Source organism: Dreissena polymorpha, chromosome 7, assembly GCF_020536995.1.
Source record: "Dreissena polymorpha isolate Duluth1 chromosome 7, UMN_Dpol_1.0, whole genome shotgun sequence".
NCBI classification, from domain to species: Eukaryota; Metazoa; Mollusca; class Bivalvia; order Myida; family Dreissenidae; genus Dreissena; species Dreissena polymorpha.
The window spans coordinates 69,562,760-69,589,434 of record NC_068361.1 but is presented as its reverse complement, the minus strand read 5'-3'; the positions used below and the strand labels follow the sequence as shown (position 1 = coordinate 69,589,434).

Here is a 26,675-nt window from a genome sequence, read left to right as displayed (position 1 = left end):
AAATAGTGTTGGTAAAAAGAAATAAAACTCGAGAATGTTGAAAAGGCACTTGATAATATATAAGGCATTTAAAAAGTACATTTGTAGGCATATGTGCCCACATACACTTACTATCGGCCTCTAGAAAGCAAAGAAATTGCAACAAAATGGCTGAAAAAGAATTATAAAGTCACTGCCCACATAAGGTTTCCTGGTCTTCCCCAGATGGTATCCATGTTTTCCCAACATGGTCATTAACAACGCAAATTTCTCCACAATAAATAGTTTTCTGGAGAAACCCTGTTGAGAGGTTATAGCAGACATGTAAAAGTTTGTATAAATCCTTTAATTATTGTAGTGGCTTGCAAATTAAAGCAGTTTTTCTCCCCTAAATGCCTGAACATAGCCCGTTTTGCCCGATCTTCTACTTCAGGGAGCAACATTTCGCTCATTTTTTAAGAAAAAAAATTGTCAGGATTTTTTCTACATATAGGCCAATACCTTTGTTATCAATGTTAATACACAGTTGTTTCAAATTGGACTTTGACAATTTTAATTTTTCCAATTTACTTACCCAATGTAAGTTCATGCCAAAATACACAGCACTGTCCCCTATGGTATTACACGACTCACAAGGTATCGGATTTTCTGGGGTGTAAACACGATAAATAAACATTTTATGTTTTTCCCCCGCGCGTTTAACCTTGTCGTAACTTTGTCACGTGACCAGTAGCTATCGATTAGTGTACATCGAAGCGCCGAGGTTAGACATTTTGATGTACCCACTAACGTCTTTTTTCTAATTTTACTTTTATTTCTCCGCCGAATTAGACAAATTATATATCATTTGAAAGAATACGTTTCGTAATTTTCAGATATATAAATATATATGAAGTTTTACTTCTAATTTGGGCAGCCCGGCGAGTTATAACTTTAACTTTTGCAAATATCATACCGTTTTAGAATCAATAGTTACGGTAAACTTGGTCGTACTTTATACAGATTTGTAGCGTTTATATTTGGAGTTCAGTTTTTAAAACAACATCTTCTTAGTAGAATAGAATTCTGTATGCGATAGAAAAAAGAGTATAAACATGAAAGTAAATAAGGAATGAATTTGCACGAAAGTAGCGCGCGGTCATAACGCTCCGAACGTTTGGAGTTTTAGAATCTATGTTTACATGTTCGTACTTTATACCGATTTGTAGCTTTTATATTTGGAGTTCAGTTTTAAAAATTACATCTTGCTAAGGAGAATAGAATTATGTATACGATACAAAAAATGGTTTTAAAAATGAAAGTAAATAAGGAATGAAGACGGAAGAAAGTATTGCGCGGTCTTAACGCACCGAACTGATGCTACGATCTTGGCGCTTATGCTTTCGTTTAGATACCGGCAATTTAATTTCCTTTGACATAATTATTATATTTTTAATGGAATAACTTGAAATATTTTGTTCTAGAAACATATCAATTAAGCTAATTATTATTGAAGCTAAATAAATTAACGATTACAGCTCTTGTTTATAACACAGACAGGGTGTTAATTTTATGACGAGACATAAAATGGGTGTCAACACATTCATCGTTTGTTGCTTATTTTCAAAGAGGTTATTTTGTATAATTATATGAAAGGTTATTTACCTTTAATTATCAATTTATCAAAATTATTTAAAGATTCTTGAAAATCCCGGCCGAAAAATATCAAGAAAACATTTTGAGCAAAAAAAATCATATACAGTTGTAAATAAAAAATGAATATAAAATAATAAATAATATAATTTTTAGTTTCATTATTAAAAACCCAAATACAAAATGTACATTAGGAATCCCACTCAATATGTTCTCTTTATTGTCTGTCTGTCTGTCACACTTTTCTGGATCCTGCGATAACTTTAAAAGTTCTTAATATTTTTTCATAAACTTGCAACATGGATAGATGGCAATATGGACATTATGCACGTCATTTCATTTTGTTCCTACGTCAAAAATTGTGGTTGATATGGCAACCAAAAAAATATATTAGAAAATGGTGGAATTTCTGACAATGGTGGAGCCGGTAGGGGACCATATTGCTTGACAATAGCCTTGTTTTTATCTTTATTATGTTATCTTTATTTTTATTTATCTTTATTTACATACACACCCCACTCATATTCATTGACTTTTTTATAAACAAAACATTAGCATTACCTTGCAATGATATTTCCATTTTAAACACCAATAAAACCAAAAGTGTTACTGGATGACATGAATAAAACCTATGCCTAAAAAAACTGCAAGTTGTTAATGGTGTCAGCAGACATAAAAAGGTCTTTGATGTGAATAACCAGTTGGGGCAAGTTTCTAGGAAGTTAAAACTGTAAATTTGTAACACATCAGCAAGTGGCTATTTCAAAGGCGTCAATTAATACTACATTACTGGAAGCATGCTCCTACTGTCAGATAAAGCATCAGGGCTTAGCTCCCTAGAGGATGGGATGTGGGATACTATCGGACAATTTAGAAACATTACTGCACTTGATTTATTCCATGTAAAACAGGTGTGAGGAAATTAATTATGCTTGCTTCAGTTTAAATAGGAGGCAGTTAACAGGTTTTGTTTGTTAATGGATTGACTTGAAGAACCCAGTAATTAAAATTTTTTAATTGTGTTTGCTTGAGTTAAATAGGAGGTAGTTTACAGGCTTTATTTGTTAATGCATTGACTTGAAGAACCCAGTTATTCAAAAAGATGTGTCCTGGGGACTCTCAATCGGCTTCCAATTAAGGTCATTTTTCAAATTTATCGTACAAATACGCTTGATTAAGCGTTTTTGAGAGTCCTGGAAAATGTGTCAATCTGAGACAATTTTTTTAAATGTTGTCAATTTTCCAAAACGTGAAAAGGCCCTTTTAATCTGATCTCAAAGTTGTTTTGATTGCCTTTTAACACATGTTTTTGTATTGTACTAGAATTATTGTTCTGATATTTTACCACAAAGACAAAATTGCAAATTTTATATTTGGAATAACATATTCATAATCAAAACATAATATTTAATATCTTAAAAACTTGTTGCATTTAGGAATATAAATTATTTAAATTAGCCCATACATTTTATTTTAATTTATTTCAAATGCTGATTGCAATATAGCTTCCCCAACTTTTCAAAGTGTCTACTTTTACCCACTATTTTAAACTTACCAAATCCCTATCCGTGTATTCGTAAACAATAGTTAAGGATCAGATATTTGGTAGGTTATGTGAATACAATACCACATTGTTGCAATGTATGGAGTGTGTAAAACGAAATATGGTTGTACAGCGAGATAACCTTGTCGATTGTAGTCGATCTTCTCGCTCATGTGTCTTTAACATTAAAGAGTCTTTTTGTCTAGCTTTGAAGATATAGAAATTTACTGTCTTAATAAGATTGACAAATGTAAGTTACTAAATGTGTAATAACAAGAACAATACTATCAACACCAAGAGACAAAATGTTTGCTTTTGTTAAAAAATGTACGTAGAGTTGAATATTTGCCTATAAATAGCGATACTGCAAAATGTATTCTTAATATTCCTCTATTGTTCCCAAAGAAGTGGGAGGGCCTATATTTTTGCGATAATTATATGCATCGGGAGCATTGGGTTGACGTAGAATTATGTACATTTGCATGCTTGAATGATTCAAATGTACAAAAATGGTTAAGTCTTATTCAATCAATCAATCAACCAATTGATAAATCAGACAATTAGTTAATAATAAGAAATAAATAAATATATAATAGTATTAACATTACTAACTAAATAAATAATAAATAAATATATAAATAAAGATATAAATAAGGTCGACGTGGTGTAATAAAGGTCGCTGTCGCGTAATGGGTATGGTGTCCGTCTAACGACAAGGAGGTCACAGGTTCGATCCCCACTGTAGAGCTTTCTTAATATCTCCTTCAAAGACACCAAGTACTGGTTCTAGGCCCAGGAAACGAAATTTTAATAAGTAGTTAGTACTTAAAATGCAATTGAGCTAAAATAAATAGGTTGGAATCAAAAATGTATTCATAATTAAATACAAAATAAATGGATAAAAAATATGTTCATAGTAAAATGGACACCGGTTATTTAACAGACAGACAGAGGGACGGACGAGCGCGGGGGGGGGGGCAGCGGGAGGACGGGCGGGGCGGGCGGACGGACGGACGGACCTACCCATAACGATAGCAGTGGCAAACTTTTCCAATCTTATAACTTAATTAACAAATTGTTTATCTTCTTTATTTTAGTATACATTTGTATTGTAAATATTCATGTTTGTAGACGTTTATTTTCTGCGCATAAACATCTTGACATTTATCAATACCAACTACATGTGATGTTGAAAATGTACATTGTGCACGTCAAATAAAACTTACGAAGTACATAAAAATGAAATTTAGACACTCACGCTAAGTGATAATATAGGTTTGCCACTGCTATCGTTATTGGTAGGTATTTGCTTTCAGAATGGATGGCCAACTCAGCAAGTCAGATCAGACCCAACTTGAGCAGTGGATAGGTCAAGGGCCCAAAATGTTTACCCTTTTGTATAGCGCAAAAAAAGATGGTTGTTCTGCGGAAAAATTCCACGAGAAATGTGATTATCAAGATGCCACACTAACGGTTGTTTACAATAGATGTAATTCTGTATTTGGTGGATATGCAACCACCAGTTGGGCAGGTGAAATTAACGGATATATAAGGGATGACAAGGCATTTGTTTCAACTCAAATACACCGGAATGGAAACCTTTAGAAAGTTTCCAAACACAAGCACGACTGAAGACATCTTTTCGAATATATTTTATGGCCCAGTATTCGGTGGGAAATGCGGTCACGATATGAGTCTTTTTAGTGGAACTATACATGCCAGCAAAGGTAATTTCCTGCTCAACGGCGCATTCGACGTGAACAGGACCTACAGCTTTTCAGGTGTATCAAGCTGGCAACAAGTACACAATGGAGGTTTGCATGCTACCCGATATTGAAGTGTACAGTGTAGCACGTAAGTTATGAAAGTGCGTGTGATATTTTTGTCACCACCACAGCCAACGTCACCACCACCACCACCACATCATAACACAGTCGTTGAAACATCGACTGTGCATGTACTTTATTGTGTGTGGTAGTTTTTTAAGTATCTGCAAGTATATGAATTCGCAAATAGAATCTTCATAGTAAATGTATAATCTCTACAGCGGACCTATGTTCCATCCAAGCAAACCAATCTACTAACAAAATCACGATTGCAAATATGTTTTATTTGTAACAACGGCGAACAAAGGACGAAAGCGATTTTTTTTTGAAAGCTTTACTAGCAAAAATCGCTATTTTACGTTACCAAATTAAATTTACATTGATTTGTTTCTGTCTGGATCGTTGTAGTTAAACCGTCGATACAAGAACCCATACATCATATATGGAGGAACGTACCTGAGTGGAATAAGAAGGTCGGATAATAGGCATGCACATAGTCGCTGATTGTCTTCCGATTTGTAACCTTATAACCTTATAAGTAAAGTGACGTATTCAATAAAAGTCCGATATACCCAATAAAGGCATTAACATTTGTAATATCTAGCTTGTACAGGAGCTTATCCAGGAGGTTCAGTCTATTAAACCGAATCCTCGTCTGAAGATTCAAGATTATCGCATCGTCCTGATTGAGCCAGTAGGTTCCGGGAAATCCAGTTTCTGCAACACTGTCAATTCGATGTTCAGAGGACGAATCACACAGAGGGCAATATGTGGTGATGGAACACATAGCATCACAACTTCGGTTTGAATTAAATATAGTCTTACAAAAAGCTTATATATTTACCTGTGATGTTGATGCATTACGTATGGTAATTCCATATTTAGCTCGGCGTTTTCGAAGAAAACCCGAGGTATTGTCATAGCCAGCTCGTCGTCCGACGTCCGCCGCCGTACGTCCGCCGTCCACGTCGTGCTAAAACCTTAACATTGGCTCTAAAATCAAAATGCTTCCACCTACAACTTTGACACTTCATATGTAGATGCACCTTGATGAGTTCTACACGCCACACCCATTTTGGGGTCACAAGTTCAAAGGTCAAGGTCACTGTGACCTCTAAAAAATAAATTCTTACAAGCTTTCATTTATTCAAAATTGCACCCGTAGCCGAGCGTGGCACCCGTTATGCGGTGCTTTTGTTTATAATGTATGTTTAGTGTTGTGTCCTTTTTATGCCCCCGGTACGGTGGCATATAGCAGTTGAACTGTCAGTCCGTCTGTTTGTCTGTCTGTCAGTCTGTGTGTCCGTCCGAAAACTTTAACATTGGCCATAACTTTTGCAATATTCAAGTTAGCAACTTGATATTTGGCATGCACGTGTATCTCACGGAGCTGCACATTTTGAGTGGTTAAAGGTCAAGGTCATTCTTCAAGGTCAAAGGTTAAAAAAACAAAATCCAAGGGAAGTAACAAGCTTTAAAGGGATATAATTTCTATTTGATATCATTTGGCAGGTACAGATCATCTTCATTTATACAAGGGTAGTAATATAATTATGCCCCCGGATCGAATGATTGGGGATATATTGTTTTTGGCCAGTCTGTCACTCTGTAACTCTGTCACTGTGTCATTCTGTCACTCTCATTTTGTCCAAAAACTTTACCCTTGGTCATAAATTTTGCGATATTGAAGATAGCAAATTGATATTTGGCATGCATATGTATCTCATGGAGCTGCACATTTTGAGTGGAGAAAGGTCAAGGTCATTCTTCAAGGTCAAATGTCAAATATATGGCTTCAAAGCGGCGCAGTAGGGGGCATTGTGTTTCTGAAAAACACATCTCTTGTTTAATGGCATTTTTAGCACAACGAACTTAACAACATTAAAAAATATGTATTATATCAAAACATTTATCTGGTAAGCCATGTTGGAACAGGTCAACATAACTTCGCATTGAAACATGATTCCTTTTTTCCGCACCATATTAGTATTTAGAGTGCAATTAGTATTGTTTGGCGCATACAGGTTTTAATTTACCTAATCGCAAAATGATATTCTTAATTGACAGAACTTAAAGTGTCCGTTTTGTTCTGAAGATCTTCTTTTGTAGTACACACCATATTCAATAAAATGCAATCAACAAGAATCAACGCTACGTTTGCGACTGTGTGACACGAGAGGCCTGGGGCCTGAATTGGGTCTTGACGTGATGGAGTTCACCTACTTGTTGAATGGTCATATACCAGAGAACTACAAGGTACGTGCACTCTTCTCTTGGATTATCAAGGGTGCATATGTGGAAATAACGACTTAATCTCCACTTAGGAACTTAGAGCTTTCCTTTGACATTTTTGTATTCACGTTAAAATTGTTCTTATCACCAATAAAACCAGAACAGATTTGGAAAATGTGTGTTTAAAATTCTAATTTGTGGCGAACATTTAATACATGTGAATGGGGTTAGCTGTAATACGAGCCAGTACCCATGCGGATAAACCAATATCTTATTGTATGAAATTCGGTTTTGAATGCATGGCCAATGGCAGTCTTTGTCACTTAATTGTATTTAGGCAACACATGTCCATTAGAGCTGCTTTACTTTTTAAAAGCCCATCTATTAAAGCAGACATGATGGTATTGAACAATGCACAAGGTTCATTCATGCTACTGAATAATTCCTTCTTATTTACCTTACATAAGACCAAGACATACAATAATTCCATTTTAATTGAAAAAGACCAGGATCTAAAAGTCGTACTTGTGTTGATGTTCTTAATTTACTTGTCCCATATGTATTCAGTAATTCAGTACTCATTTCATGACTATAACAGAAATACATGATAACAGTAATAAATAATGTAAAAATTTGCATTTATTTTGGCCAGCTCAATATGTCTCAGATATATTAATAATGAAACCCCAGATATATTATCAGGATATAATGCAGAGAGACCGATTGTTTTTGACGATCCTGCTTTTGTGACGAAATCAGGATTACAAAACAGGATCCATTATGTGGTGTTTGTTGTTGATGCATCAAAGCTACAAAAGTTTGACCCTAAAGTCATGGACAAAATCAAAATAATTCGGACTTCAGCCACGAAGATTGGTATTTGTTTTACTTCTTTATGCTAAACTTGCGATCGTTATGTTTTATGTGACCATATTTTTTGCGAATAATGTTAAAGCGGGTATATACGATTTTTTATATGTGTTTAATTGTAATATATTGATAAAATATGTTACAATTACACAAAATAGACAAGAAAAATTATACATTAAAACCGAATTTCATAAAATGCAGCAAAGACAAATTAGCGGCCCGAGCCGATTGTGACGAACATATTTTCCTACAATAACCGAAGCATTCGTCTTTGTATTAGGATTAGAGTTAGTGTTCGTGTGTCGTATGAATAGATATCGTTGCAGGAATTCAAATAAACCGTTAAACTAAGTTTAGATTCACATCGTACATGTATGATATACATGCTGGCGAATTCGGCTGTACAGCCGTTTTCAATTTCAGAATTAAATATATGGCTTATTTCGCATTTTTCGACACATGTTCTTCTTAACTTTTATTTTAATTTATATTGAAATATATATATAATAAGTTTTTTACACATTTTATATAAATTCATAAATATTTGACAAAATCGTATATACCCGCTTTAATAAGGACGTGCAAAACACGTCATATGTCATGTTGTTTTTTCTCGCACAGTCTCACCTTTGTTTCTTGTTTACAAAGAAATACCACAGGCACTCCTCCTGACAAAAATCGACATCGAAGACAAAGAAGTAGCTAACAGATTAGAGACGGTATTCTCGAGCTCTGCTATTGAGACCAAAGTACAGCAAGCCTCTGATATGTTCGGATTTCCAAAGAACCACGTTTTCCCGGTGAAGAATTACGAAAATGAGATTATGCTTGAGGACGGGGTGAATATTTTGGCTTTATTGGCTTTGAGACAGATCCTGCTCTTTGCTGAAGACTACATGGACAATAAAATAACTGAGGGAGTTGGATGTCCTGATAAAGTCCAAGAACATGATTTAGAGACTGCATCAGAGTCTATTTAATTGCTTGACGGGAAATACGACTACTGTCATAATGAGCATTAGTGTGCATTCTACAGGATATCTGACCACATTTCAATAATCAATTTCTAGTGATAATAGTGTTTACCATGTACTCTATTCGTTTTATGCATGTAAATATTCTGATATTTACTACCATTTACAATGACACAATCTTTTGATTAATTATACGTTGTTTGACTTTGGTGTTATCACCGTATACATTAAATAACTTCATGTATGATAACCAGTGCATTGTTTCTGGGGGTTAAGTAATTAAAATTAGTTTGGAATCTATAATTGCTCAAAAGTCCTCACATGCCTTAATACTATCATGATCGATGTCACAACATCATATTACAATGAGAATTGTTCAATTGAAGTTTGTTTGGTATGGCTTAAACAAATAGTTTGTTGATATTGTTGGATGAAGTTTCTTTGATTACAATTACCAAATCATGCACACATGTTTATATAATAATAATAGTTACGTCCAAATTTATCTTTAAGTGTTCTACTACAATAATAAGTACTTAAAAACATTCGTTTGCTAGTTTAACAACACTTTAATTTACATAAACTGTGTAAAGGTGTTAATTTTTGACTGTATTGTTTCAATTGTTAAAAGCCTTTTTCAATGCGTCATGGATAATGCTTATACGTATAAATGCAATATGAATCAAACGCTGAAGGCACTGAAGTTGTTCGCTAGAGCATAATTTAAGACGCAACTCATTTTTCAAAATTAATCGCACGTTTGAAATCACAAGCCATTCAAATTTATAAAGAGTGTGTCTTAACGCACGGGTGGAAATGTGTGTGCACGTTTTATCATCCTATTTATTTTTATGCCCCCCTTCGAAGAAGAAGGGGTATATTGCTTTGCACATGTCGGTCGGTCTGTCGGTTTGTCGGTCGGTCGGTCCACCAGGTGGTTTCCGGATGATAACTCAAGAACGCTTGGACCTAGGATCATGAAACTTCATAGGTTGATTGATCATGAATCGCAGATGACCCCTACTGATTTTGAGGTCACTAGGTCAAAGGTCAAGGTCACGGTGACCTGGAATAGTAAAATGGTTTCCGGATGATAACTCAATAACGCATACGCCTAGGATCATGAAACTTCTTAGGTAGATTGATCATGACTTGCAGATGACTCCTATTGATTTTGAGGTCACTAGGTCAAAGGTCAAGGTCACGGTGACCCGAAATAGTAAAATGGTTTCCGGATGATAACTCAAGAATTCATACGCCTAGGATCATGAAATTTCATTGTTAGATAGATCATGACTCGCAGATGAAACCTATCGATTTTGAGGTCACTAGGTCAAAGGTCAAGATCACGGTGACCCGAAATTATAGTAAAATGGTTTCCGAATGATAACTCAAGAATGCATACGCCTAGGATCATGAAACTTCATAGGTAGATTTATCATGACTTGCAGATGACCCCTATTGATATTGAGGTCACTAGGTCAAAGGTCAAGGTGACCCGAAATATTAAAATGGTTTCCGGATGATAACTCAAGAACGCATACGCCTAGGATCATGAAACTCCATCGTTAGATAGATCATGACTCGCAGATGACCCCTATTGATTTTGAGGTCACTAGGTCAAAGGTCAAGGTCACGGTGACCCAAAAGAGTAAAATGGTTTCCGGATGATAACTCAAGAACGCTTACGCCTAGGATAATGAAACTTCATAGGTAGATTGATCATGACTCGCAGATGACTCCTATTGATTTTGAGGTCATTAGGTCAAAGGTCAAGGTCACGGTGACCCGAAATAGTAAAATGGTTTTCGGATGATAACTCAAGAACGCATACGCCTAGGATCATGAAACTTCATGGGTAGATTGATCATGACTCGCAGATGAGCCCTATTGATTTTGAGGTCACTAGGTCAAAGGTCAAGGTCACGGTGACCCGAAATAGTTAAATGGTTTCCGGATGATTACTCGAGAACGCTTACGCCTAGGATCATGAAACTTCATAGGTACATTGATCATGACTCGCAGATGACCCATATTGATTTTCAGGTCACTAGGTCAAAGGTCCAGGTCACATTGACAAAAAACGTATTCACACAATGGCTGCCACTACAACGGACAGCCCATATAGGGGGCATGCATGTTTTACAAACAGCCCTTGTATAGAGATAACTTAGACAAAATAACAACAACATGGCCCTTTTTGACGATCAGAAAGCATAGAAAGTATGATGAAAATGGTTATGAGAACTGAATGTAAAGACAATTTGCAATCATCATCATATTAAATGAATATTGTTGGAATATCGCATACCTATCTTACTAAGAATACAATTTCATTATAGAAATTCCCTGTACAAAACGTTTGATTTTCGATACCATTTATAAATTCAAAATATACAATAGGATAATTAATGAAAATAAATAAAATATAAATCTGCGAGCAATAATTTTTACTCACGAATTAGGTAGTCATAAAGACAGCCCTGTTGACCCGTACTTTGTTGTTTTTGCATTACTTGTTACCCTAGCAGTTCACACGGTGACAACAACTCTGACCTAAACATGAGTATAGAGCACAAATGCGCCATTTGGGCGTGGCTGTTTTACCCAGCCTTTAACCTTAAATGACTTTTACATAAAGCAAGCAGACACGCATGAATATTTCATAGGCTGATTCGAGATTAAACCTCTGAACTTTGGCTACAACACTTATTATGTGCTCAGCGCAAAAGATGTGTCACTATTCAGTGTAAGGCATTTCGGACTACTCTTTGTATGTTCAAACGACACAAATTGTGGCCCAGTTACAATTACGCGTTATGATCCATCTCACAGAATTTAAGGGTCAGTACTCGTTCACTAAATCGTCCGGGAAATATATTATTAACTATCGATACACACAATTATGCTTTCAATATGAGAAAACAATAAATAATATAGGGTCACAATAAGCGGAAAATCGTTTAATTATCCAACAACAAATGTTGTCCGTACTCGGTCAGCACGTCTGGAAATCGTTCCTAAACGCCTGGATAGGCTGCCTTATTAACAAGTTTGCTATATTGAATTTTATTTTGTATCGAAAAGCATTGTGCTAAAATATGCCATTTACAAATTGCAATGAGTTTTGTAATGAGCCACGTCATGCAAAAATGTGTCTTATTCCATATGCGCCCATCATATGTACAGTTCACTCAGCCTGCGCATCTCTCAGTCTGGTCAGGAGATGCATAATGACACCACAACACATTGAGTGATTTTATAGCGAACAGCATCGCCTCTGATCAAACTGCGCAAATGCACAGGTTGGGCTTAAGATACGCTGGTCGAAACGCATAAGACCCATTTTCGCAGGACGCGGCTATGAACGTGTGATTTTAATGTGTCGAAAGAAAACTGCGTGTAAATCAAACATTAACAAACGATATATTTCGATGGTGAAGAAATACACTCATAATAAGGTATGTGGGGACTTATATGTTTGCACTCCCGTAGTATACTTTTTATCTACTTACACTTGTGTGTTGTACTCCCGTAGTATTATTCTTTATCTCCTTACACTAATTAGTGGTTTGACAATGATAACACACATTTCATGCGGTGAATTTGCGACTAACAAGTTAACAAACACTATAAATAAACTATTGTTTTCAATTTAATTATTTAGAAACTATTGCAAACTTTATTTCAAAGTCAGCATTCACACCGACTACCTTTAAAAAAAAGATATTTCTTTTGATATTAAGTTGTTTTTATACGCTGGGCTTAACATATATTGTAGGGTGAAGACGTGAAAATTTAAGCTGTTACGTTATTATAATTTTGGGACATTAAGAAAAAGGAATTTTAGCAAAATAAATCGCACAGTGATAGGATTAAACCATTCCAGTGGAGACTCTTGAGATGTTTGGAAAAATAGAAAATAGCGTTTTTTTTACTCTTTTGTGCGTCTTTTCTGGTGTTTCACATATTTTCGTGGATATAAAATAATAAGCTACATCAGCAGGTGAAAACGTGGGATTTTGTGAGCATTTATCAGGTAGCTCGGACGTGTGCGACAGTGCGAAACGGTGTGATATTTAATTTGTGAATTTAGGTCTGGTGTTAAATAATGTGATTAAATTTCAATGGAGAAACATGAGCGAAATAGAAGAGAAAAAAGGAAAAAAAGCAGTGAAGGTTATAACAATGGACAATCACAAAAGGCGGGCCGTTTATCTGATTTGAATTCAGCGGACGCTTTGAACGTAAGTGAGGTTTTAAATAAAACAAACAGTGTACTATACAATGAAGTGCTTGCTGAAACGCTTAATTTATCTGACGTATTTTATAAGGCATCTTCACCTGAAACAAACCCTGGCAATATGGCCACCCTCACCCCACCCAAAACAGTGACATGGCAACAACTAGTACCTGTCCTAAAGAGCCATCAAATGCAGATATTGTGACATTTTTAAAGCGGATAGATGATCGTATTTCTTTGATGGATAACACATTCGAGGCAATTGATAAACTTGAGAAGAAATTTGAAGGGTTCAATGGTGATTTGAAGAAAATTTGGGCGTACCTGTATGATATTGACAAAAAAACAAGTGAAAGGTTAAGGTTGATTGAAACAAAAATGAAAGTGTAGATTTTGCATTAGCTCAGGCAAGCAGTAATATATATTCCCTCGAACAACAGAGAGATGAACTTAAAAATGAACTGACCTATTTACAGTCGTAGTATATGCGTAATAATCTTGTATTTACAAACATTCCTGAGGCCCCGACTGAAAATCCAGACACCACTGAAAATAAGCTACGATAATTCATGGTCGACAAAATGAAAATTGCACAAGATCTAGTTAACCAAATTTCTTTTGAGCGAATGCACCGTATGGGTTCCAAAGTTGACGGAAACAATCGTAGCTTAAGATTATGAAGTTTTGCTTGTTTTCAATATTTTTCAGAAACGATTTTTTTTTCGAAACGGTGTATCGTTCGTGAATCTCACCGGTGTACCTACTGTTCCAAAATTACGGCGAACATGTGTTATATTCTTGGTGGTTGGTCCACTGGTATAGCCATCAAATACGACTGTTGTGTTTCAATACTTTAGAGCAAAATATTGGTAATATTGTTAAAATATGGTTTCAAATGTTTCATCGTTTTTCCATTGTATTATATGTATCAAAGATCCGTCATCGATGACACAGCTTGACATTTTTGGACAGCAACACAGTCTCCAAGTTTCCACATTGCCTCAGCGAGTTGACTTTTTTGCGCCACTCAAGGTAATCCCGTGTTGTCAAATAAAGAAGATGGGTTGGAGCTCAATTCATACTTTACGATAGTGGCGATGTCTTCGTTACATCTATCTACAACTGTCATTAGCCTTTGGAAAAGTAGTTGAGGATCGATGCTGACAGTTTCGTCATCAATCTTCATGCATTATTGTCACTTAATGTGACTGACCTGTCCTTTTTTCTAAAAACGTATTCATCTATAGACTTTCCAACCATATTCTGAATAACTTTCTCTCCAATGTCAAGAGCCGATGCAACATCAACACATTTATCAGCTGTGACACCAGTGTCAATGTTTCGGAGAGATTTATCACTTTCGTCAAATTGAGATCTTTGTCGCAAAAAGCGCAATACTTGCATCGCATCATGGCTATTACGACTTCTACGAGAATGCGTGGCATCCTGATTTTGTAATTCATGCCAATAATCTCTTGCATGGCTTGATTCATTTCGGCACAAGCTGGAATGGACGATAGCCAAGATGTTCGCTGGATTTCTGACATGCCTCTTCCTCTCGTAAGTCCACCAGTTCTCTTCAGTGATCTCATCAGGACCTGTTCAATGATAAGATCGGTCGACAGCCCTACCCAATACTGATCAGTCCGCGGTAGACAGCCCTACCCAATACTGATCAGTCAGGTGCACAGTGTGGTGTCCTTGTAAAAACTGTTGGTGAATATCTGGGTGAGTTTCATTCAATCTCTTCAAACTTTGAAGGTATAAGTAGGCAGATTTCAAATACAGATAGTGGCCAGATGCAGCAAAGTAGGGCAAAATTTTTCTTATGGAACTAAGATGCCCAAGCCGATCACCGGTTCTCTCTACCCGTATATACTGTTGGAGTATAGCAATCATTCCCATATATTGAAACCATAATCTTGCTGTTCTATGGTTATGCAACTGTTCTTTCAATGCATTTATATTTTTAGACACCTCTGTCAGACTTTCATTTTGACACACTTTTTGTTTTGAAATAAGGTTGTTTTCCATTTTTTGATAAACTTCAGATAAGTTTCTTAATTCTTTTGGACAAGCGTCAGATATTTTAGGATCGCAATTAGTGTTTCCATTATGATCGACACCATGTCTTCCATCATCTTGTAGTTCGTCTTCAGTACTAATGTATTTGTCCTCACCATGTTCGTCTGAAAATAACTCCCATTAGTATATGTTTGAGAGCAAAATAGCATGCAGAGCAGTGTCCACTATAAAATGACCCCTTGTCGCGCGTGAAACTGCCCTTCCTGATACCATATGTGTTACTGCATTTTGCGCGTAAATTGTCTGAAGTACCTACTGTAAACCGGAACCCGACATGAGGACACCAACTGATCCCAGAAAACACATTTCCGTATGAAATGCACCCAATCTGAAAACAATGTTTTTCAATGGACAGTCACTTTCAGACAAAGTTACAATTTCCGTTGCTTTCTGAAATAACGGCTGATCAAAAGTGAGTACTGGTGTCACTCCATATCTCTTCGATTGCTCACATCCAAAGTGCAGTGTCGAATTTATACAAGACAAATCACTCGGACTTACGTCAATCATAGGTAAGTATGTGACAGAAGATTTGCCAGGACTCAGAGCGTTTTCTTGCTTGCTATACATCTGCATGAAACCTGACCAGCTTGGATCTTTTAAAGGCCAAATAACATTCGAGAATAAATCAAAAGTCCTATTTTCATTTCCCATTTCTGATATTTCAGTGGTTTGACCGAGTTCAAGAAAATATATTTTCTCTAGTTTCGGGTGGTCATGTCGATTGAAATATTTGATTGAAATAGTTCCTATGTCTGATAGATCACTGCGTTCTAGGGATTGTCGAGCTAACGTTCGACACGGGTGTTGTACAGGCAATTATTCCCATTCCGTTAAAGGTTCCATGACCATCAAGCGTACGGACATTATGGTCTACATTGTCTGCAACGAACTGAAGGAATTTTCCCAGGAAATATGATGGAATAGTTGTGTTCAATGTTGCTGCTGCATTCTTATCAAAAAGTTGAACTTCAAAATATGACGCACAAAACCCCACATGGTTATGTAAATCCACTAATTACATAGAACCAAAGTGATGATGCAGCTAAACTGCAAGGCCTATCTGTAAAGGCGCAAATACACTCCTTGGTCTACATGCCTGTATAACGGCTTGTCCAATCGACGCTAACTTGACATCTACGTCATTCCCACAAAGTAATATTGAATGCAATACGTGTAAACTGTTGGGTAAGAACGCTTTGTTTTCGGCTTTAGACGATACTGTGCAGAACGGCGGGTAAACTTTCTTGTTGGTTTCCGATGACATTGAATTGGTGACAGCCTTGCTTAACTTCGCCGCTGCATTAATTAGTCTGTTCATTTGTTCCTCTTCAGAAAGTTTTTGTGTGTTATTTGAAAAGTAATGAATTATTTCCGATGCTTTTCGTTTCATTGTGACATTGGTTTCAGTATTTTCTAAAGTAGTCATCGCTACAGAATTTCCAAAGTGGTCGATTATCTTTTTCTTCATACGTTTGTGTGAGAAAGCACGGTCCCCACATGTTTCTTCCATTACATCGATAAGTTCAGTCATTGTCAAGACACATCCCTCATTTTCCTCTATGTAAGCAACAACATTGTTGAATGCTTATGTTGTGTCTGCTGATTCAGGTCTACGGGGACATTTTCTCGGCGTTTTACAGGGAATGATATTGAGGTCAAACTCCTTTGGAATCTGACGATTCGTCCTGAAGTTTAAACTGCATCATTCGCCCACTGGGCATTTCGTTGCAAACAAACACGCTAAATTGATTTCTGGATTTCAATAATTCTAACTGGTAAAACATCATATCCACGTTGTCTGTGGTTATACTTTGCATTATGTGAAACAAATATGCATTTTTATTTGAAGTCAAATACACCCAAAGACCTTGTTACGCACTTTGACGATTTTCCGTTATTGTTCTTGTCAGAAATATTAGCAGTGTTTATTTTGTGTATGAAGTATCGTCTACATTCAACATGAACTTCTTGTCCTGTGAATACGTGAATATTTGACTGTCGCTCAGCACTGGCTTTGGTTATTGACTCGCTTCCTTCTTCACGTAGCATTACAGTAGTAAGGTCTGTGAGAGGTTTGTTGCATAATTCACAGTCGTCCATCTGAAATAAATAAACTGCAAGTTAACAAGAGTCATTCTATTCCTTAATAGTTGCACAATGTTAATGCATATTACTTCACATATGATAAAATGGGTTATACGTCTTGTATTCATTATAAGGGTCAGAATATATTATATATAAATCTTTAAAGCACCGACTCAGTAAAAAGCTTTAATTTCCTGTTTAATTTTGTGTATACTTATATATTTGATCTGTGTATGATAAACTTACTGATGAACGCTATAATATGTCATAAGAATAACTGTCATAAAATTATTAATAATTATACATAATTCTATTAATGCTTTTATATTTAATGTTAAATAGTTTGAATGAAAAACAAAACTTAAAGAAACATGAACCTACGTAAACCATCTCTTTATCTTGGTAAACAATATTACATTTGTGACACAAATGGTCTTCCGTAGTTTAAAAAAATGATCGAATATGAGCGTCCTACTAACTGCGTTTTAATATTTAAAATAATTGTATCAGCATTCCATTAACAACAATTGTTATAAAAAATAATGGTTAACTATCAAACGAGTATTTATATAAAGTATTTTTATGTTTTTGAAGGATCTTCCACGTAGCCTCCACGGACTTTCATTTGCGTAGTAAAAAAATAAATGCGTACATATAAAGTTCTTACACAGATCCTATCACAGTAACTAACTGACATTACATTAACATCATAAAACAAATATAAGTGTTACCTACCGTGCTAAATGTTTACATGTCAATGATGAAGTTTTGAAACCGTTCCGTCATTAAAATTGTGACGAATTATGACGTCACCGTACCTTCCTCTGAAGAGCGTTGACTATGGTGAACTGTACAAGCCATAGTTTTTAAATTACAATTACATAATTTGTTGATTACTTTTTAAGTCTGTATTTTTGTTTTGCCATATAGTTTAATGTGCAACTTTTTTTAGAAGATATTTAGACAATAGACTATCATATTATGAAAAGATTAACTTTGTTGCAAAATGTCTGAGTATATATTTTCAATTGATCAGGCTATCATTTCGAGGTCAATGACGTGTGACGTAGTTAAATGTTCATCAAGTGCATAGGCCTGAACACATTTACATATTGCTTGTAGTGGTGACAGGATGGCTTCGGGGTCTGTATTTAGTTTTTCTAAAACAATTATTACAGGTCCTGAATGCAAAATCGTCAGTTATTGTGTTACGTGGATTATTTATGAATTTAAAAGAATAAATTAATGGTAAGATATTTTTTCGAATGTTTTGTGTACTTTTGTTCATTTATTCTTTATTACTTTCGATAAAATGTTTAATCTACTGAGGCAGTTTTTCATTCAATTTTGTTTTTTGACAAGTGTATGGCTAAAATTTAGTAATGACCTAGTTACATTACCTTTATGATCGCATGTTGCTTGCACGTTGATGCTATGTTGGTGCTTTCTGTTGACGTAGCTGCGTTTTTGGTCTCCACCTGAGGCAAGGATTTTTACATGCGTTCCGTCTAAACAACCGATTACGCATGGCATACCGCGAAAAGAATTAAAAAATATGTCTGGGCGTCCTTCAGTTCGTCAGTCGAGGTCGGAAATCGTATAGTCCGGTCTTTAAGCTCAAATAAGGCGTCAGTAACTGCCGTCACATCCCTTGACACCGTGGCAACATCTTCCTCAAAAGTATCCCAAATAATTTGAAGGAAGTTCCACGAAGCATAAAATCTAAGCGCTATCATTATTTGTTGCCGCGATGTGACTGGTTGGTTTCGTCTCGTATGTCGTTGTAGCATACGCATGATCAAGTCACTAGTTTATCGATGTTTGTCGTCGAAAATCTGTATCGTCTCCGTAATTCTTCGCCGTCGAAACCCGTCAATTTTCTGTCAACTCGTCGAAATTGTCTGGGTCGACGGTGGTTAGCGTCTGTTATGTCGGCTTTTTTGTCTAAATAATGTCGCGCGACTCCGCCATTTCGTTTAAGTTACCTCTCGGTTACTTGACTTACCCACCTACAGCAGCAGGGTATGTTTAAACCGGATTTTAACCAACCGGTATAACTTAGCAAATTTTACCGACAAGTTACCAACAAGTTACGTGATTACCGACGGTTAAACTGTTTATACAATCGGGTTCGGGTGTTCTGACTTCTTTATAGTCATATCTTTCATGACTAGATATTCATTTTTTATGGTTATTTTAATTATGGTGTATTGGGCAGATTACCAGTAAGAAACCCCAAAACAACCTTCAACTCATATGTTCTACTTTATAAATCTGTTTTTTACTTTGTTCATATACAGGTTGGCTCAGGTCTCAACATTTTAAAATAAATCTTGCATGTGCTTTAATTTTTACTATGGCCCATATTGATGCAGATCATTGGGAGTGGGGGGGGGGGGGACGCACATGCATGTTAAGTGTATTGTCTGGCTGTTACATGTAGGTTTTATGTACGTTTGTGGGGAGAAATATATTGGAATCACTCAATCGATCGGTTGGTTGGTCATTTGGTTTGTCTGTCACATTTAGAAGTCGAGAAGAAACAAACAGTCAAACATCAACTTAAAAACAATCAAATATAAAGAGACAACTGTGAGTGTATACATTTTTTATCCGTTTCTGAGATTAATCGCCCCTTATTGATGACATTCGATCAAAAACAGAAAACTAGATCATAAATATTTAACGAATTTTAAGTTAATGTTAGTACAGGTGCTGCTTTCTACGTAATATAACACGAAAGGTTTATCTATATACCAGAATTTGATGAGCCATGCCGGTTAAAAAAATTAATTTATGGCACAAGTTTCCCGTACACAAAATTAAGCGAATTGTGCAAATCGTTTTCCTGGACTATCTGGATCGAAAAGAATAATCAGGTTTGAATACTTTTGAAACAGATATATTGCAGTGTAAAACAAATTATTGTTCAAATGCACAGAATGTATATAATAAACATTAAAAATCTCTGTTCAGTTTATGCCGTAAACTCACTTAAAAGAACTCCTTTCTTTTCTGCCTTGGCCAAAAACTGAATATTTCTTTATGAAATATCAAGATAAAACGAACGTTATCTATTAAACATTGGTTAAGGAATAACATGCCTCGATTGATTAATTCTGTTAGTTGAGGTGAAATATAGAAATAAATAAGCGTTGTGACAAAATACAGCGGTAGACTACGCTTCACTAATTTTCCCAAAGGCGTCCATCTTAATTGACTGGTCCTCAATTACTGAGCTTTTATTTGTGTCCTATAATAATTTTGATAAAACCTAAAATGAAAAGTGCAGTTCTTGTTGTGTTATAAGACTTTTTAAAATTATTTAATTCATGCGATTTTTTTTTAATGTGCGGTGTAAAATAAGAAAAAGTCAATACCTCTACGAGCCTTCTGTACTTTTTGTGACCTCTCAGTAACAACTCAAACATAAGATATATTAAACATGACCGATGACCTACCGGCCTTTTAGTAACCTTCCAGAAACCATACAAACATTAAAAAAATATCAGTCATCGGCTTCGGTGCGCTTTATGTTTACGGGTTACTGGTCAGCCACTAAAAGGCCCACAATCTTTGTTACTATTTATTATATAGAACGATGTTATGGACGGGCGTTAATGTTTTATACACAACATTTTTAAATCCACTTTTTCACCAAGTAGATATTTGTGTTTTCTTCGGGTGTGCCTTTCTGTTACGGAGTATCTTGCATTGCATGCAATAGATATATGCAACACACATAGAAAGAGAAACACTACCAAAAATAAATTATGCTTCGTTAAACATAATTTTTTATAGATTGCGCCTGCATTTGTTGCAAGTTTCGTCAACACGTAGGTGGCACTCTGTCATGAGTAAATATGTGCATATGTTACGGTGTCTCGTCTGTGACAAACAGTCGGCCCTAAACTGACAAGCTCGACGCTTTAAGAAACACATTTTACTGCACAGGCATTGTCCCCTACCGGTCTCACCGGAGGGGACTTATGGTTTGCGCTCTATTTGTCCGTCAGTTAGTCAGTCAGTCCGTCAGTCCGTCAGTCTGTCACGCTTTTCTGGATCCTGTGATAACTTTAAAAGTTCTTAATAGGTTTTCATGAAACTTTAAACATGGATAGATGACAATATGGACATTATGCACGTCATTTCAATTTGTTCCTACGTCAAAAATTATGGTTGCTATGGCAACAAATAAAAAATATCTGATAATGGTGGAGCCAGTAGGGGACATATATGGCAATAGTCTTGTTAAGTCGTGATCTTTAATAACTTACTCCTGCGACCGATTAAGCAAGTCCCAATGACTAAATAACTGCAGTTTGGTAACGCCTAATTTAGCTGTATAACAGAGTAAAGTTATTGCTAGATTAAGAAAGTACATTTATATGTGGGAGACGAGTTACTAAGGCTAGCAACGATTCAATCATTTATGCAAAATACACACGATTTACATTCTATACATAGATGGTGACGTCACTACGTTATTGTCACCTCTATACTAAGACGCACCACATTCCCCTGGTTTGGGGAATTACGCTTCCGCCAAAGTAGTTATGCATAGGAATGAAAATGTTAATAATGAAAGAAAAATCGTTTTTTATTGTGTGTTTAAAACGGAAAATTGTTTAAATAAATGTTATTTAATTATGTTTAAATGTGATTTTAAATATCTATTAAAACTGATAGCGATTATCAGAAGCACGATTACCTAACCTACTTTCGCTTTCACTTTTCACTCGTTAAAGGAGTGCTACCCACAATTACTTTCGCGTTAGTACACAGGTCAGTAAGACCGGTGTTTACACAATGCATGATTTGCACAATCTTGGAATTGAAATAAATTCAAACAAGCATACCACATTTGTATACCATTACTTTAGACTTCCATTCAACTATGACATACTATGATCATTATTTGCTAACAACATTTATAGTTGTTTATGTATTAAAAGGGCTAAATCAGTTTTGTAAGCCTGATTGACCCAGTGGTAGAGCGTGATCACCTTCAGGAACTAGAAAACATACAACGCACGGCAAATATCTTACATAGGTTACCTCCCATACCAGTACAAGCAGAGAAATAAATTGAAACAATGCGACGACAACTTGCAGTGGTGACCTACCCTAACTGTACAAGCAGACATAATTATGTTTCTTAATGTGTAGATAATTATACCCCAATGGGGGCTATATAGGAGTCACTTTGTCGGTCTGTCTGTCCCGAAAATTTCATCCGATCTTCGCCAAACTTGGTTAGCAGTTGTATCTAGATGATGTCTAGGTCAAGTTTGAATATGGGTCATGCCGGGTCAAAAACTAGGTCACAGGGTCACCTAGTGCGTTTTAAACCAAAAGTTTGTCCGGTCCATAACTATGTCATTTATCGTTAGATTTTAAAATGACTTGGCACATTTGTTCACAATCATGGGATGGTATGTCATGCGAAAGAATTACGTCGATATCTCCAAGGTCAAGGTCACACTTGGAGTTCAAAGGTAAAATGCTTGACCGGGCCATAACTTTGTCGTTCATTGTGAGATTTTAAAATCATTCGGCACATTTGTTTACCATCGTTGAACGGTGTGTCGCGCGTAAGAATTACATCGATATCTCAAAAGTCAAGGTCAAAATTTGAGTTCAAAGGTCAAAAATGGCCATAAATGAGCTTGTCTGGGCATTAACTATGTCGTTCATTGTGAGATTTTTTAAATCATTTGGTACATTTGTTCACCATCGTTGGACGGTGTGTCGCGCGAAAGAATTACGTCGATATCTCAAAGGTCAAGGTCACACTTTGAATTTAAAGTTCAAAATGGCCATAAATGAGCTTGTCCGGGCCATAACTATGTTGGTCATTGTGATATTTAAAAATCTTTTTGCACATGTGTTCACCATCATTGGACGGTGTGTCGTGCGAAAGAACTACGTTGATATCTCCAAGGTCAAGGTCACACTTTGAGTTCAAAGGTCAAAAATGGCCATAAATGAGCTTGTCCGGGCCAAAACTATATTGTTCATTGTGAGATTTATAAATCATTTGGCACATTTGTTCGCCAAAATTGGACGGTGTGTTGCTCAAAAGAATTACGTCGTCATATCCAAGGTCAAGTTCACACTTTGAGTTCAAAGGTCGAAAATGGCCATAAATGAGCTTGTCCGGGACATAACTATGTCGTTCATTGTGAGATTTTAAAATCATTTGGCACATTTGTTCACAGTCATTGAACGGTGTGTTGCGCCAAAGAATTACGTCGATGTCTCCAAGGTCAAGTTCACACTAAGAGTTCAAAGGTCCAAAATGGCCAAAATGAGCTTGTCTGTTCATAACTATGTCATTCATCGTGAGATTTTAAAATCATTTGGCACATTTTTTTCACCATCGTTGGACGGTGTGTCGCGCGTAGAATTACGTAGATATCGTTAAGGTCAAGGTCACACTTTGAGTTCAAAGGTAAAAAATGGCCCTTAATGATTATGCCATAATAATTATTAAAAATCGCCATAAATAAGCTTCTCTTGTGATGTGAGGACAGCATGCAAAATAGTCTGTGTCAATGCAGCATGTGGGGGTATACGTCATGTCTGTGACAAAGCTCTAGTTTTAGTTTATGATAAATATGATAGTTTATCTAGTGAATACTTTGATTGACATAATGACAAATGAACACGAGGTATTAATCGATAGTTTGATAGCTCGAGCTATTTTAAACCGACATTTATGTAAAATTTAAGATTAAATAGAACAATCATGTTTTATAACTACTCTTATATGTTAAAAGGGTTTGCGTTTTGTTAGGTAAGTACGCTTAATGTGTAGTTTTGATTCGAGATTCCGCTCGTTAAAATACCTAATTGGTACCATGTGTGCTCTATTCAAAGAGTTATTTACATTCGTACACGATATTATTTAAAATGATTGACCAGGTTATAAAATTTGAACATTTAAACGCGAGTCTCAATTATTTCTTGTGAAGAGACAGCATTTTTGCTTATTTTACATTAACGACAAGCTAATTCGCGTGGACCTATATCTGATACAACCATGAAATAAAACGAAAACGATTTATGTTTCACCTACCGTTATTTTCACAAGATAAATTATCGAATCCCGGGGATACAAACTCACGTATCGAAATGTTTTATGTACTTTATATTACTGGTTCACCGGTGTTTTCGGCTTTTTTGTCTGAGTGCCTCGTAAATACATTTTAAAAAGCGAAAGGTTAAACATAATAAATTAAAAAAGCAACGACATGTTTTAACCATTGAAATCCAAAAATAACGTATTCTTAATTACCGTATAAACGTATCGAACAGCTAAAACGTTGACATTGACCTAAAATTGAGATACCCTCTGCAACGATATTTCCAACTATTATTTTCAGATAATTATGTTCATACGACTCATCAACGCAATTTTCGGTTTCGCAAAACATACGAAACATTGTTGGTATCGATATGTCGCAATTGGTTTTGTTTTTAAGCTAGCTAGTCCCTTTACTTGATGTTCGAAATACATAAAATACATCAACATGATGTTTAAGAACGAAATCAATCGGAATGTTGATCAGATAAACTGGGTTTTATGTTAAAGTGACGAGTAGGTATTTGATCTGTATGCCTTTAAGCACTCGATCTGGCGATTTGAAATATAACAATGTTCGTTTCAAAATCCAGAATTTATATATTATTATGTTTTGATCAAGCTAAGGCCCTTTTTTTCAAAGCTGAGAACTCCATTCATCGTTTTGTTCAGTTTTCCGACTGTTTGTTATATAATTACTAAAACACGAAGAGTACATTTAATCGGAACATTGTTCACGCTGTATATAATAACAAAACCGATGAGTACATTTATCAAAAGATTGTTTAAGGTTTATATAATTACGAAACCGAGGAGTACATTCGACAGAACATTGTTTAAGCTTTATATAATTACCAAATCGAGAATTGTATTTAACAGAACATTGTTTAAGCTTTATATAATTACGAAACCGAGGAGTATATTCAACAGAAACACTTTAAGCTTTATATAATTACTAAACCGAGGAATACAGTTCTACAAGCTGTATACAGAAAAAGACATTGACAGCACAAGCTTTCTTGCATTCTGCGCTATATACACGACATGTCTAGCTGTATCCGTTATCAGGGGAAACACTCAGAGTGGTTCGACGTCCTTCAAGGCACGAGGCAAGGTGGACGCAGCTCCCCGTTGCTCAACTTACTCTACATCAACGGGCGTATTAGTACCTTAGAGAAATCTGGGGCTGGCATCTGTGTGTACGATATTCGAGTCAGCTCACCTTCAGTCGCCGATGACATGCGGTTGCTGTCATACTCTGTTAATTGGTTAAATGCAATGCTGGAAATCTGTAACAACTACTCAAAACAATGACAGTACCAGTATGACCCGAACAAATGCTCAGTCGTCGTTTTTAACGAACGCTTGAAGGGAGAGACGAACCGAATTTTCAAACTTGGTACTCACACAATCAAAGAGGCATCTTCCTACGTTCACCTCGGTTTGAAGTGCGACCCGTTTCTACGTTCTACAGGAATGGTTGATGACGCTTGCAGCAAGCTTCGAGGGGCATATCTGAGTATTGTTAATGGTGGGATATCGCCCCTGTCACTCAACCCATCAACATCTATAAAAGTTTTCAACTCGATTATGATACCAAAAGCATTATATGGTTGTGAACTATGGACTTCAATGAGTGCAGAGGATAAAATAAAGTTAGAACGCTCTCATAGAATTTGCCTAAAACACATACAGGGTCTGCCACAAAACACTGCAACTAACTTTTCTTTATGTGCTATCCATGCCGTGCCTATGGAGACAAAAGTCGATTACAGAAAGCTGGTTTTTCTCGGACAACTTTGCAACCTGCCAAATACATACATGGCCAAACACTTGTTTAACAGCAGACTCGTACATTATGGAAACTTTGACAAACAACATCATTGTTTCATTCCGACATCCGTGCGATATTGTGCAAGTACGAACTTCACCACATTATGGATCAGTACATTGCAGAAGGCCTGTTCTTGGCGAAAAGTGTGTGGAAAGCCATGCTCCGGCGACATGTTACACAAAAAAAGGAATTTAGATCTGCTGCAAGAGTGTTTAGTAAAGTACTCCTTTCTTGGCTCAACAATATTACGATCCGACGGAGTGTGTGCTTTATGGAATATAG

General features: G+C 36.0%; 1 protein-coding gene and 1 long non-coding RNA gene across 2 annotated transcripts; both read left to right on the top strand.

The window, feature by feature from the left end:
* Window positions 1-5,305: 5,305 nt before the first annotated feature.
* On the top strand, window positions 5,306-7,263 carry LOC127837696 (uncharacterized). The gene is made up of 3 exons (XR_008029429.1): window positions 5,306-5,453; window positions 5,585-5,782; window positions 7,090-7,263. It is a non-coding gene; the product is annotated as an uncharacterized LOC127837696 (long non-coding RNA).
* Window positions 7,264-7,925: 662 nt separating this feature from the next.
* On the top strand, window positions 7,926-9,306 carry LOC127837695 (uncharacterized). The gene is made up of 2 exons (XM_052364971.1): window positions 7,926-8,088; window positions 8,731-9,306. The coding sequence occupies exons 1-2, from the start codon at window positions 8,046-8,048 to the stop codon at window positions 9,060-9,062; spliced, it is 375 nt and encodes a 124-aa protein (XP_052220931.1). The 5' UTR covers window positions 7,926-8,045; the 3' UTR covers window positions 9,063-9,306.
* The last annotated feature ends 17,369 nt before the right edge of the window (window positions 9,307-26,675 follow it).